Source organism: Hypanus sabinus, chromosome 9, assembly GCF_030144855.1.
Source record: "Hypanus sabinus isolate sHypSab1 chromosome 9, sHypSab1.hap1, whole genome shotgun sequence".
NCBI lineage: Eukaryota > Metazoa > Chordata > Chondrichthyes > Myliobatiformes > Dasyatidae > Hypanus > Hypanus sabinus.
Genome location: NC_082714.1, coordinates 69111102 through 69123837, shown reverse-complemented (window position 1 = coordinate 69123837; position 12736 = coordinate 69111102). Strand labels below are relative to the sequence as shown.

At 41.5% G+C, this 12736-nt stretch overlaps 1 protein-coding gene across 1 annotated transcript in view; it reads right to left on the bottom strand.

Moving 5' to 3' along the window:
- The window catches only part of LOC132400058 (delphilin-like), a 247769-nt gene that overhangs the window by 189454 nt on the left and 45579 nt on the right, over positions 1–12736 (bottom strand). The window contains exon 3 of the mRNA XM_059981142.1: positions 10140–10397. Within this exon, the coding sequence (XP_059837125.1) occupies positions 10140–10397 (258 nt within the window). The remainder of the gene's footprint in view (positions 1–10139; positions 10398–12736) is intronic.

Sequence of the window (12736 nt, the reverse complement as noted above, 5' to 3'; positions counted from 1 at the left end):
GCACAAAAAAAAGTCTTGTTAAATGAGAGAGTTGAGAGGAGAATGGTCAGACTGGTTCAAGCTGATAGGAAGGCAACAGTAACTCAAATAACCAGGTGTTACAAAAGTGTTGTGCAGAAGAGCATCTTTGAACATACAACAAGTTGGCCTTAAAGTGGGTGGGCTACATCAGCAGAAGACCATGAACACAAACACAATGGCAGTACATACAGGAGGTAGTTATTAAATTGGCCACTGAGTGTATAAATAAATTGGATGAAAATATGCATGAGTAAGTTAGTAAATTCACAGAAGGTGCAAAGATTGAAGGCTGAAGATTGAAGGATGCAAAGATTGTAAGAGTATACATCAGTATATAGACCAGTTACAAATATGAATATGTAGCGGTGGGGGTGGAATATGATCAATGTACAAGCAACAAAGATTAAATTTATTAGGAGACATTGGTTGAACTAACTCAGCCAACATTGTGGGTCAAAGGGCCTGTCCTGTGTTATACTGTTCTGTGTTGTAGCAACACACACAAAATGCTAAAGGAACTCAGCAGACCAGTCAGCATCATTTGTTTTATGTTCCATATGGGTATGGAGCAAAAAAGAGAGAGTACAAAGGAGATTTACTAGAATGTCACCTGGGTTTCAACACCTAAGCTACAGAGAAAGGTTGAAAAAGTTCGGTCTTTGGAGCATAGAAGGTTGAGGGACGACTTGAAGAGGTATTTCAAATTATGAGGGGGATAGATAGAGTTGACGTGGATAAGCTTTTTCCATTGAGAGTAAGGGAGATCCAAACAAGAGGACATGAGTTGAGAGTTAGGGGGCAAAAGTTTAAGGGTAACATGAGGGGGAATTTCTTTACTCAGAGAGTGGTAGCTGTGTGGAATGAGCTTCCAGTAGAAGTGGTAGAGGCAGGCTCGGTATTGTCATTTAAAGTAAAATTGGATAGGTATATGGACAGGAAAGGAATGGAGGGTTATGGGCTGAGTTCAGGTAGGTGGGACCAGGTGAGAGTAAGCGTTCAGCATGGACTAGAAGGGCCAAGATGGCCTGTTTCCATGCTGTAATTGTTATATGGTTATATGGAAATGGCAGATGAAGTTTAATCTGGCCAAGTGTAAAACGTTGCACTTTGGGAGATAAACTGTTAAGGGAAAGTACATTATTAATAGGATAGCACTTGTGTACAGAGGGATCTTGGGGTCCCTGGAAGTGGCTGCACGGGCTGGTAAAGAAGGCACATAGCATGCTTGCTTTTATTAGTCAATGCTTTCAGTTCAAAATCCGGTAAGTTATGCTGCAGCTTTATAATACACTGGTTAGGGCACATATAGATTGCATTCAGTTTTGGTTGCTTGTTATAGGATGGCTGTGGAAAAGGGTAGAAGAGATTTACCAGAATGTTGTGTGGATTAGAGGGCATGTTCTATAGGAGAGGTTGACACTAGCAGTATGGTGGAAGTTCCAGGTGTCAGGGGGCATGAAGTGAGTGAAGTTACTACCATAACTAGAGAGAAGGTTCTTAGGAAACTGGAAGGTCTGAAGGTAGTTAAGTCACCAGGACCAGATGATGTACACCCCACACCCCAGAGTTCTGAAAAAGATGGCTGAAGAGATCCATGGAGGCATTAGTAATGATCTTTCAAGAATCACTAAATTCTGGAATGATTCCGGAAGACTGGAAAATTGCACGTCATTCAATTCTTCAAGAAAGGAGAGAGGCAGAAGAAGGGGAACTATAGGCCAGTTACTCTGACCTCAGTATTTGGGAAGATGTTGGAGTTGATTATGCAGGGTGAGATCTCAGGGTATTTGGAGGCACATGATAAAATAGGCCATAGTCAGCATGGTTTCCTCAAGGGAAGATCTTGCCTGACAAATCTGTTGGAATTCTTTGAAGAAATAATAAGTAGGATAAAGGAGAATCAGGTGATGTTATGTTATGTACTTGGATTTGCATAAGACCATTGACAAAATGCCATACATGAGGCTGCTTAACAAGCTACAAGCCCATGGTATTACAGGAAAGTTTCCAGCAGGGATAAAGCAGTGGTTGTCTGGCAGGAAGCAAAGAGTGGGAATAAAAGCAGCCTTTTCTGATCGGCTGCTGTTGGCTAGTGGTGTTCCACAGGGGTTTGTGTTAGGACCGATTCTTTTTATGTTATATGTCAATGATTTGGATGATGAAATTGATGGCTTTGTTCCAAAGTTTGCAGATCATATGAAGATAGGTATAGGATGTAGGGGCAGGTAGTTCTGAAGAAGTAGAGAAGCTACAGAAGGACAGACAGGTGAAGAGAATGGGAAAAGAAATGGCAGATGGAATACAGTGTTGAGAAGTGTATGGTCATACATTATGACAGATGAAAGAGTTGACCATTTTCTAAATGGAGAGAAAATACAAAAAACTGAGGTGCAAAGGGATTTGGGAGCCCTTGTGCAGGATTCCCTAAAGGTTAATTTGCAGGTTGAGTCTGTGGTAAGGAAGGCAGATGCAATGTTAATATTCATTTCAAAAGGACTAGAATATAAAAGCAAGGATGTAAAGTTGAAACTTTATAAAACACTAGTGAGGCCTCACTTAGAGTATTGTGAGCAGACATGGGTTCCTCATCTTAGAAAGGATGCTCTTAAACTGGAGACACTTCAAAGGAAGTTCACAAAAATGATTCCAGATTTAAATTGCTTGTCATATGAAGAGCACCTGATGGCTCTGAGCCTGTATGCACTGGAATGCAGAAGAATGAGGGGTGGCCTCATTGAAACTATCAAATAGAGAAAGGCCTTGATAGAGTGGACGTGGTGAGGATGTTTCCTGTGGTGGGAGTGTCTAAGGTCAGAGGACACAAATTCAGAATAAAGGTGTGCCCTTTTAGAACGGAGATGAGAAGGAATATCTTTAGCTAGAGTGTGGTAAGTCTGGGGAATTCTTTGCCACAGGCAGCTATGGAGGCCAAGTCTTTATGTATATCTAAAGCAGAGGTTAATAAGATTCTTGATTGTTTGAGGCATGAAGAGATACGGGGAAAAGCCAAAAGATTGGGGATGAGAGGAAAATTAGATTAGCAATGATGAAATGGCAGATCAGACTCGATGCGCCAAATGACTAAATCTGCTCCTCTCTGGAGCAGAGAAGGCTGGGGGTGATCTGATATAATTTTTTTAATATAAGATTGCTAGAACCATAGATAGAGTAAACAGGCAGTATCTTTATCCCAGGGTCTAAACACCTAAAAAGTTCAAAATAAATTTATTATATAATACTAGAGAGCAGGCATTTGTGGTGAGAAGGTTTTGTTAAAAGGAATTGTGTGGGGAAAATTGTCTTTATGCAGTGGTGGGTGCCTGATGTGCACTGTTAGGGGTGGTAGTGGAGGCAAATACAATAGAGATGCTTAAGAGGATTTTTCAAAGGCCCATTAAAGTAAGAGTCTCCTTGAGAGTGAGTCATACTTTGAAGGGGAGAGACAGAGATCTGTGATGAGCAAGGGCTATTAAAAGCAATAAAGATTTGTTGTAAGTGAGTCATATTTTGAAGTATTGAGAGGGTGAGCAAGATCTGTGCGGGCTTAAGCCAATAAAAAGAAGCAAAGTTAAAGGGGAACAGCCGTTGTTGGAGTGCATAGTGTTTGAGTGGTGAACAGAAGCTTTGTCTCAACAGGCTTCAGTGAAAAGAGCCAGAAGCACAGGTAAAGAGCAAGTAAAAACAGGTAAAAACAGGTAAAGAGCAGGTAAGGATTTTTTCATTAGATATGGTATTAGTTTTATATAATTCAATATACCAAATCACAACAAATCAAATAAAATAGAGATGCAGGATCAAACGATGTGTTGTAACTGCAGGATGTGGGCACTGGTAAACCCCATTCTTGTTCCTGATGACCACATCGTCAGCAAGTGTTGGCTGCTTGAGGAACCTGAGTTGCTGACCTGAAATATGAGCTTTAAATTCTGCAATACATCAGGGAAGTAGAAAGTTATCTGGATATTATGTTTTCAGGAGGTAGTGGCACCCATTAGATTAAACATTACAAATTTAGTCTGTGGCCAGGGGCAAGAGGATGTGACTGAGTGAGGCAGGTAGGGGAATCCAAGAGGCAGTACTGGAGGAGCTTCAGTCCTTCAGCTTGTTTAACAGGTCTGAGATTGTTGCTCTCTGTGAGGATGAGAGTGGGGGCTGTTGGAAGGATGAATAACCACCCACCACAGTTGGATTGTGTAGAAAGAGAGAGTTTAAAAGCAGCAAGCAGAGGAAGTCGACACATTTTACATGCCACTGTTCCTCAGAAGACCATAGGTTGCATCGAAGGAGAGTAACCTTTCACAATGCCTTTCCCAAGCAGACAATGGATTGCGTAGGGGTAGAGAGAGTTTAGCACCTCCTGTGCATCACAATTCCGGAGCATAAATTGGATTGGGTAGAAGGAGAGGATAAAAGAAGGGAACAGGGATGGTTGGCACATTTTACGCACCAGAGATCCCGAGGAGACATTGAATTGTGCATAATTAGGCACTTGGCAAAGTCCAATAAAAAGAATAAAAACACAAAATGCTGGCAGAACTCAGCAGGCCAGACAGCATCTATGGGAGGAGGTAGTGATGACGTTTCGGGCTGAACCCTTCATCAGGGCTCAGGAATCTACCTCCCCCATAGATGCTGTCTGGCCTGCTGAGTTCTGCCAGCATTTTGTGTTTTTATTTATTTCCAGCATCTGCAGATTCACTCATGTTTCCAATAAAAAGAAGTTAGGTTTAAGTGGAGCTGTCATTTTGGGAGTGGCCAGTACAAGGCTTTGGTGAGGGGAGGCATGGGCCACTGTATTTAAATTTTTCATGTTTTATTCCTTCTTCCTTTCTTTCTCATTCCACATTTAGAGCAGTGGGGATCCCAGAAAGGATACTGGAAGGTAGGGAGGCCTCCAGTGTCTCTGACAACTACACTTGCAAGTAGTACATCCAGCTGCAGCTTCTAACTGACCATGTTAAGGGGTTTGAGCTGGAACTAGATGAACTCACTATCATTCAAGAGGCTGAAGAATGATTGACAGAGAAAGGCCCTTTTATTTCCACTCACTGCTGCCTGCCCTTCAGCCATTCCTCTATCCATGCCAGTATCCTTCCTGTGACGTCATACAGTTTTATCTTGTTAAGCAGCCTTATGTATGGCACCTTATCAAATACCTTCTGAAAATCCAAGTAATTGGCATTCCCTGCCTCTCCTTTGTCCACCCTATTTCTTTGAAGAATTCTATTAGATTTGTGAGACAAGATTTCCCTTTACAGAAACAATGCTAACTTTGATTTATTTTATCATTTGTCTCCAAGTACCCTGAAACCTTATCCTTAATAATAGACTCCAATACTTTCCCAACCACTTAGGTAAGGCTATAATTTCCTTTCTTTTGCTTTCCTCCCTTCTTAAAGAGTGGAGTGACATTTGCAAATTTCTAGTCCTTCAGGACCATGCCAGAATCAAGTTATTCTTGAGAGATCATGACCAATGTATCTGCAATCTCTTCAGCAACCTCTCTCAGGACTCTGGGAGGTAGTCCATCTGGTTCAGGTGACTTATCCACCTTAAGATCTTTCCATTTTTCTAGCACTTTTTCCTTTGTAATAGCAATGGTGCTCACTCCTGCTCCCTGACACTCACAAACCTCTGGCACAATGCTAGTGTATTCCACACTGAAGACAGATGAAAAGTACCCATTAAGTTCATCAGCCATTTCTTTATCCCTCATTACTACCTCACCAGCATCATTTTCCAGTGGTCCAATATCAACTCTCACCTCCCTTTTAGTCTTTATATAACTGAAAAAAACTTTCCTATCCTACTTTATACTATTGACTAGTTTGCCTTCATATTTCTTCTTTTCCCTTCTTAGAGCTTTTTTAGTTGCCTTTTGTTGGATTTTAAAAGCTTCCCAATCATCCAACTTCCCATTCACTTTTGTTATCTTGTGTGCCCTTTCCTTGGCTTTTACACAGTCCTAAGCTTCCCTCATCAGCCACAATTGCCTACCCATGCCATTTGAGAACAACTTCTTCTCTGGGACATATGTATCCTGCGCCTTATGAGCTATTCCCAGAAACTTCAGCCATCTTTACTCTGCCGTCATCCTCACCGGTATCATCCTCCAATCAACCTGGGCAAGCTCGTCTCTCATGCCTCAGTAATTGCCTTTATTCCACTGTGATACTGATACTTCTCCTTCTCAAATTTCAGTATGAACTCAATCATATTATAATCACTGTCTCCTAAGGGTTCCCTTACATTAAGCTCCCTAATAAGATCTGGGTTACTACATAGCACCCAGTGTAAGGTAGCCTTTCCCCAAGTAGGCTCAAGCACAAGCTGCTCTAAAAAAATAACTTGTAGGCGTTCAACAAATTCCCTGTCTTGTGATTTGACACCAAACTGATTTTCCCAAACCCCTTGCATTCTGAAGTCTGCTATTACAATTGTGTTATTACCCTTATTACATGCCTCTTCCAGCTCCCTTTGCAAACTCAGCCCCACATCTTGGCTAATATTTGGAGATCTATATATGATTCCCATAATGGTTTTTTCACCCTTGCCTATTTTTAACACCACCCACAAATATTCAACAGGCTCTGCTCTATGTCACCTCTTTCTAAAAATGTAATTCCATCTCTTATCAACAGAACCACATCACCATCCTGTCCCGTCCTTACAAGATACTGTATATCCTTTGATGTTAAGCTCCCAACTATGACCTTTCAGCCATGATGCAGTGATTCCCATAACGTCTCTAATTGCACCATGAGTTTATCCACCTTATTCAGAATGCTACACACATTTAAACACAGCACCTTCAATATTGCATTCTTCACAGTTTTGAATTTTGCCTCTGCGATACAATTTAATTCTTTGCTCTGTCTGCAATTGTACCCAATCATTGGCTTGTCCTTCCTTACATTCAAGTTATATCCATCATTTACTTGTAAACCTGCTGGCTCGTCCTCAGTTCTATCATACTGTTTCCCATCCCCCTGCCATTAATTTAAACCATATTTGGTCTTAGACTCCTCCATCCTAGGAAACATCCTTTACACATCCACTCACTCGAGGACTTTCAACATTCAAAATGTTTCAATCAGATCCTCCTCATTCTTCTGAATTAGGATGTGAGCAATCGTCCAGGAGACTTATTCACCATTAGACCCTTTTGTTTAATTTGAACCTCTTCTTTAATCATAAAACATAGAACCTTCGCTCGTTTGTCTTATGGTCTACAAAACGTAAGGTAGGAACTGTACAAAGCCAGAGTAAGGAAAAACCAAAACTTAGCAAGAACAAAAGGGAGAGGAAGTTCAAACACTACTTTACAAATATAGTTGCATGGAGGAACAATACAGTATATGTAGGCTAGAGCATAGAAACAACTTTGCAGCTAGTGTGCACATGCACCAAGAGAAACCAACTGTGTCAATCCAAACACAGAGTGGGAATCAACCCAAATTTAGAAAGAACAAGGAAAATCCAAACACAGATACTCTGGGCACAATTCAAACTGTGCCAGAGTGAGCACAGCACTGCCAAAGTGAAGACCATTCAAATACCTTGAGGATAGGATGACCCAAACTTAGATAGAATAGCTCAAAAACTGCTGGACACAGTTAGTGCCAAACAGTACAATTCAACCACAAATTCCATGGTGCTTTCATATCAGAGGATCTGTCCGGGGACCAGCACAGAAGTGCCATTAAAAAGAAGGCACAGCAGCACCTCTATTTTTTCAGCAGATTTTTTAAATTAGCTTTGCACAACGTGATGGTGCAAGATTTGCCTATTTCTCCTTGCAAAGTTGCTCAAGCTGTGTCAGGTTAGTTGGAAAGTGGCAGTGAATAGCAATCAAGTACTACGCCTGCCCCTACACCACCTCCCTCACTACCATTCAGAGCCGCAAATAGTCCTTACAGGTGAGGCGACACTTAGTCTTAGACACTTAAATTCCTGTGAGTCTGTCGGGGTCATTTACTGTGTTCAATGTTCCCGGTGTGGCCTCCTGTACATCAGTGAGACCCGACGTAGATTGGGAGACCGCTTCACTGAGCATCTACGCTCCATCCGCCAGAACAAGTGGAATCTCCCAGTGACCACCCATTTTAATTCCACCTCCCATTCCGATATGTCCATCCATGGCCTCCTCCATCGTCGTGATGTGGCCACACTTAGGTTGGAGGAACAACACCTTGTATTCTGTTTGGGTAGCCTCCAACCTGATGGCATGAACATCGATTTCTCAAACTTCCAGTAATGCCTCCCCCTACCCTCCCCTTCACAATTTCCCATCCCGTTTTCCCCCTCTCATGTTATCTCCCTGCCTGCCAATCGTCACCCTCTGGTGCTCCTTTCACCCATATGCCTATCTCTAAGAGTCTCTTATAAGTCCCTAATGCTTTTGTCTCTACCACCACCCTGGCAATGAATCCCACGCACCTACCATGCTTTGTGTAAAAAGAAAACAACTTTGACCCTCCCCCACTATATTTTACCCTAAACACCTTAAAGTTATGCCCTTGGTAAAAGACTAGCTGTCCACTCTATCTATGCCTCTTAAATTCTTATATACCTCTAGCCAGTCACCTCTCATTCTCCTCTTCAAACAGAAAAGCCTCAACTTGCTCAACCTATCCTTAAGACATGCCTTCTTATCCAGACATCAGCATGGTAAATCTCCTCTGCACCCTTTCTAAAGTCTCCATATTCTTCCTATAATGAGGCAACCAGTACTGAATTCAACACTTCAAGTATTGTAACCAGACGATCATAATTATAAAGCAAGTATAGCATGTGCAAAAGGAGAAAACTCCCAGGTATTGCCAGAGCAAGAAAAAGCCAAATACAGTTATATTAAGCACTAACCAAAAGACTATATGAGCTATTAAGACATCCAGAGAGACAGAACACCAACACTATCAAGGTGAGAGTAAGGGCTAACCTACATATAACCAAAAAACCAAGCCAATCTCAGACAGAATGAGATCAACTGGATCACTGCTAGAGAAACAATTCAGCCCACAATAAACCTAAGTGGGGACAAACCAAGCACCATGAGAGCAAGAACTAATCAATATGCAGGCAAACATAGCCAGAGAGAAGGGGAACATAAAAACAGTCAGGCAAGGCCCAACATAAACACCCAGACACAGAGGCCAGAGTAATGCATAGTGCAAATACAGTTAGATCCTGGGTTAGCCCAAATAGAGCCAGAGTGAGCCCAAAACTAAACCTCCCAAATAACAAGCCATTCCAAAACTCCAAGCACTGTCAAAACAAGAAAATGCAAAACAGAGTCAGATTTAGCACTAACGCAAACAATAGCCAGAAAAACATCAAACTCAAACAAAACCAGAGTAAAGCCCTAAACATAGATCAGTCAGCAATTCAAAACGCAAATACTCACAAAATGGAGTTGTGATTCTAATACTGCCAAGCCAAACGACATAGTTAAAACACGGAGTGAGGGACAATCCATCAAGGTTCAATCCAGGGTAGAGCAGAGCAGACAAAACAGAGCTAAAACAAAACATGGACCAGTGCAAACAGAGAGCCAGAGCAGGAGGCAACCCACAGAATGCCAGAGCATTCAGATAACAGATAACTTGTTAGTAAAATCTCAAATGTGTCTAAATGGAGGAAAACATAAACACAACAGATTCAAGAAAAAAAACCAACATGACCAAGGGCACAAACTCCTAAAGATGACCAGTTTGAGGTAAAACCCAACATGGCCACATTAGAAAACAATAAACACATCCATTATAAGAAACTATGCAAATCTGACTAAAACATACTCTAAACCTAAAAGAATGTGGCGATTATGTGGTTCATTACAAACACAAAGTTTGAGCACTGTAAGAGCAGTTCAGTTTGTGGAATGCCTGATAAATACCATACAACAGCATGGCAACAACAGTTCACCTGTTGACAGCACATAGAAATATGCATAGCACCACATTACTAGCACTCCAACCTAACTGTTGGATATTGGAGTTCACAGCAGGGTAATTGAGGTGCAGAAAGGGTACGAGAGAGCACCAGCAGTGAAGTTACTACAGTGTCACATTCAAATAGAACTTTGCGCACTCTATGTGATTTTAAACAAGTATCTTTACCTGCGAGAGGGTGCTGATCTCACACTGCCCCCTAAGATAGAGCCTTGCTTTCTGATATTCTGCCCCGATTCTTCTTGGTTTTGAGGAGCTGAGCTGGCTCGGGTAGACACAAGCAGCCGCTCTGGATGGTCCTCACTTCTGCTCCTGCGCAGACGGTTGGTGCTGTCGGCCCTGCTCTTGCTGCTGCTGACCTTGCTGATGAGGCTTTGTGACACAACCTCGTTGAACCTCTGACGGTGCTTCTTTGGGATGAAAATCCTAATAAACATGACAAAGACCAGAAACGGGAAAACATCAAGCCAGGATAAGGCACAACTGGCTGACTAGAAGTTTAAGCAAGTTAACAAGGAAGATGGAGCTAATCACCACTTCCAAATCGCACTGCTTCATCTGCATTCATTTACCACAGGAATGCTTATTTCTGAAATTTTTGAACCAAATGCATCCAGTGACTTTGTAAAAGTATTCAGTCCCAACCCTTTGTTTACACAAACAAGTATTACAACCAGGGATTTTGATCATTTAACCGAGAATTTGTATTTGTAAATTACATGTTCCTTTTTCCACAGTACATCCCTTCTGAGAGAAGAAATTCCTCCCCAGTTTAAACTTTCTGGCAGAGGCTAGCAGGTTTTTATCCAGCATCTCTCTATATTTAGTAGCGTTCACCTTCTCATCAATCCTGCCAGATTTCCAGCCCCTTCTGCCATAGAATGATGCTGTCTCCACCAAACTTTACAATAGGAATGGTGTTGCTGGCTGATTCACAGTATTAGATTTACACCAAACGTACCGCTAAAAAAAAGCATATCTGTGCCCATAAAGACTTTGCAAAGCATCACTTAGTAGGTACTGTAAAGATGTAGAAGAATGTCTTGTGGTCTCGTGGTAGAACTTTTTGGCCTCAACACTAAGAGGCACATGTGGCGTAAATCTAAAACTGGCTCTTTGGTCCACCTTGAACTGTCAAATACCCATCTATACTAATCTTACTCACGACCATTTGGTCCACAGCTTTTTATGCCTTTCTGTTCTAATATCCATCCATGTACATATATGGGGTCCGAGTCCATAGGACAATCAAAGCTGCTGCGCAGGTTGACTCTGTGGTTAAGAGGGCATACAGTGCATTGGCCCTCATCAACTGTGGTATTAAGTTTAAGAGCCGAGAGGTAATGTTGCAGCTATATAGGACCCTGGTCAGACCCCACTTGGAGTACTGTGCTCGGTTCTGGTCACCTCACTACAGAAGGGATGTGGAAACCATAGAAAGGTCCTCCCCTCCGTGTAATACAGTGTCATCAGCCTACCATCCTCCCCTCCATGTAATAAGCTCCTTTATAATACCAATGTCTGTCAATCTCTAAATTCTCTATAGCTCTCTGGACTTTAGAATTTCAAAGGTTCAATAGCCTTTGAGAAAAGAAATTTCTCTTCCTCTCTTTCTGTAAAGGGCAACCCATTATTCTTAAACTATGGATAAAACAAAGGGGATTTCTCCCCTATACCTTCATCACCTTCTCTGCTATTTATTTTCTCTTTCCTTTTCATCAAGAGGTCTTAGGCTTGAGATACTCTGTTTCTTTCCACATATGCTGTCTGATATGCTGAGTGTTTCCAACATTCTCTGTTATATTGCCTTTGTCTTTTTATCTTTTAGACAAAAGGCACCACCTTCTACAGCCACTTACACTCCAGACATCTTTTCCTTACTATCTTCACATTGCTTAATCCAGTTTAACACACTGGGGAAATCAGCACAGAGCCATACATGTCAAAGAGGTGGTGAAACTCACACATAAAAAAACAACCAACGCAAGGCTTCCCTGCCTGCTGATCTCACAGTCAGCTTCCTGAATTTAGTATATCCTCTAACTAGTACAGCTGCAATGCATGCAAAGTCTGTGTGTGACACACAGTTTCAAAGCAGGAAAATGTGGCCTATTTTCTTCTTCTAGTGTTCCAAATGAGCTTTAGATTATAGTCATGTTATCATATACATGTCCAATGAATTCCAAGTCCGATGCCCTGTGAAAAGCAGTTTTGAACTTCATTAACTGAACAATTCACACAGAATGATTTCATCTCCATTATTTTTTTAAACTGCACTAGAAAATCTGTAATAAAAATAGAAAATGCTGGATACACTCAGTAGGTCAGGCAGCATCTATAGAGAGAGAAATAGAGATAACATTTCAGGTGAGAGGTTCATTAGAAGTGTGAAAAAGAAAAAAAATGTCACTTTTAGGATGAACAGAGGACAGAAGATGGATGGAGAGAACAAGGAAATATCTCTGATGGGCCGAGGCTTATGCTGCTGTCATGATAATCTGTTAAAGAAACTATCTGGCTTTTCGGTTAATGAAGGATAGAGAGGACTTGAACAAAAGGACATAAAACAATGAAACATGAGAAGTGACAGGTAGATCAGACTGTACCATTGGAAAGAGAGCAACAAAACCAGAATTGAAGGTGGATGACCCATAACAGAACTGCTGTTCTAATGTAAGTACTGAAAATGAGTAATCTGACATTGCAGAATTCAAGCAACACACACAAAATGCTGGTGGAACGCAGCAGGCCAGGCAGTGTCTATA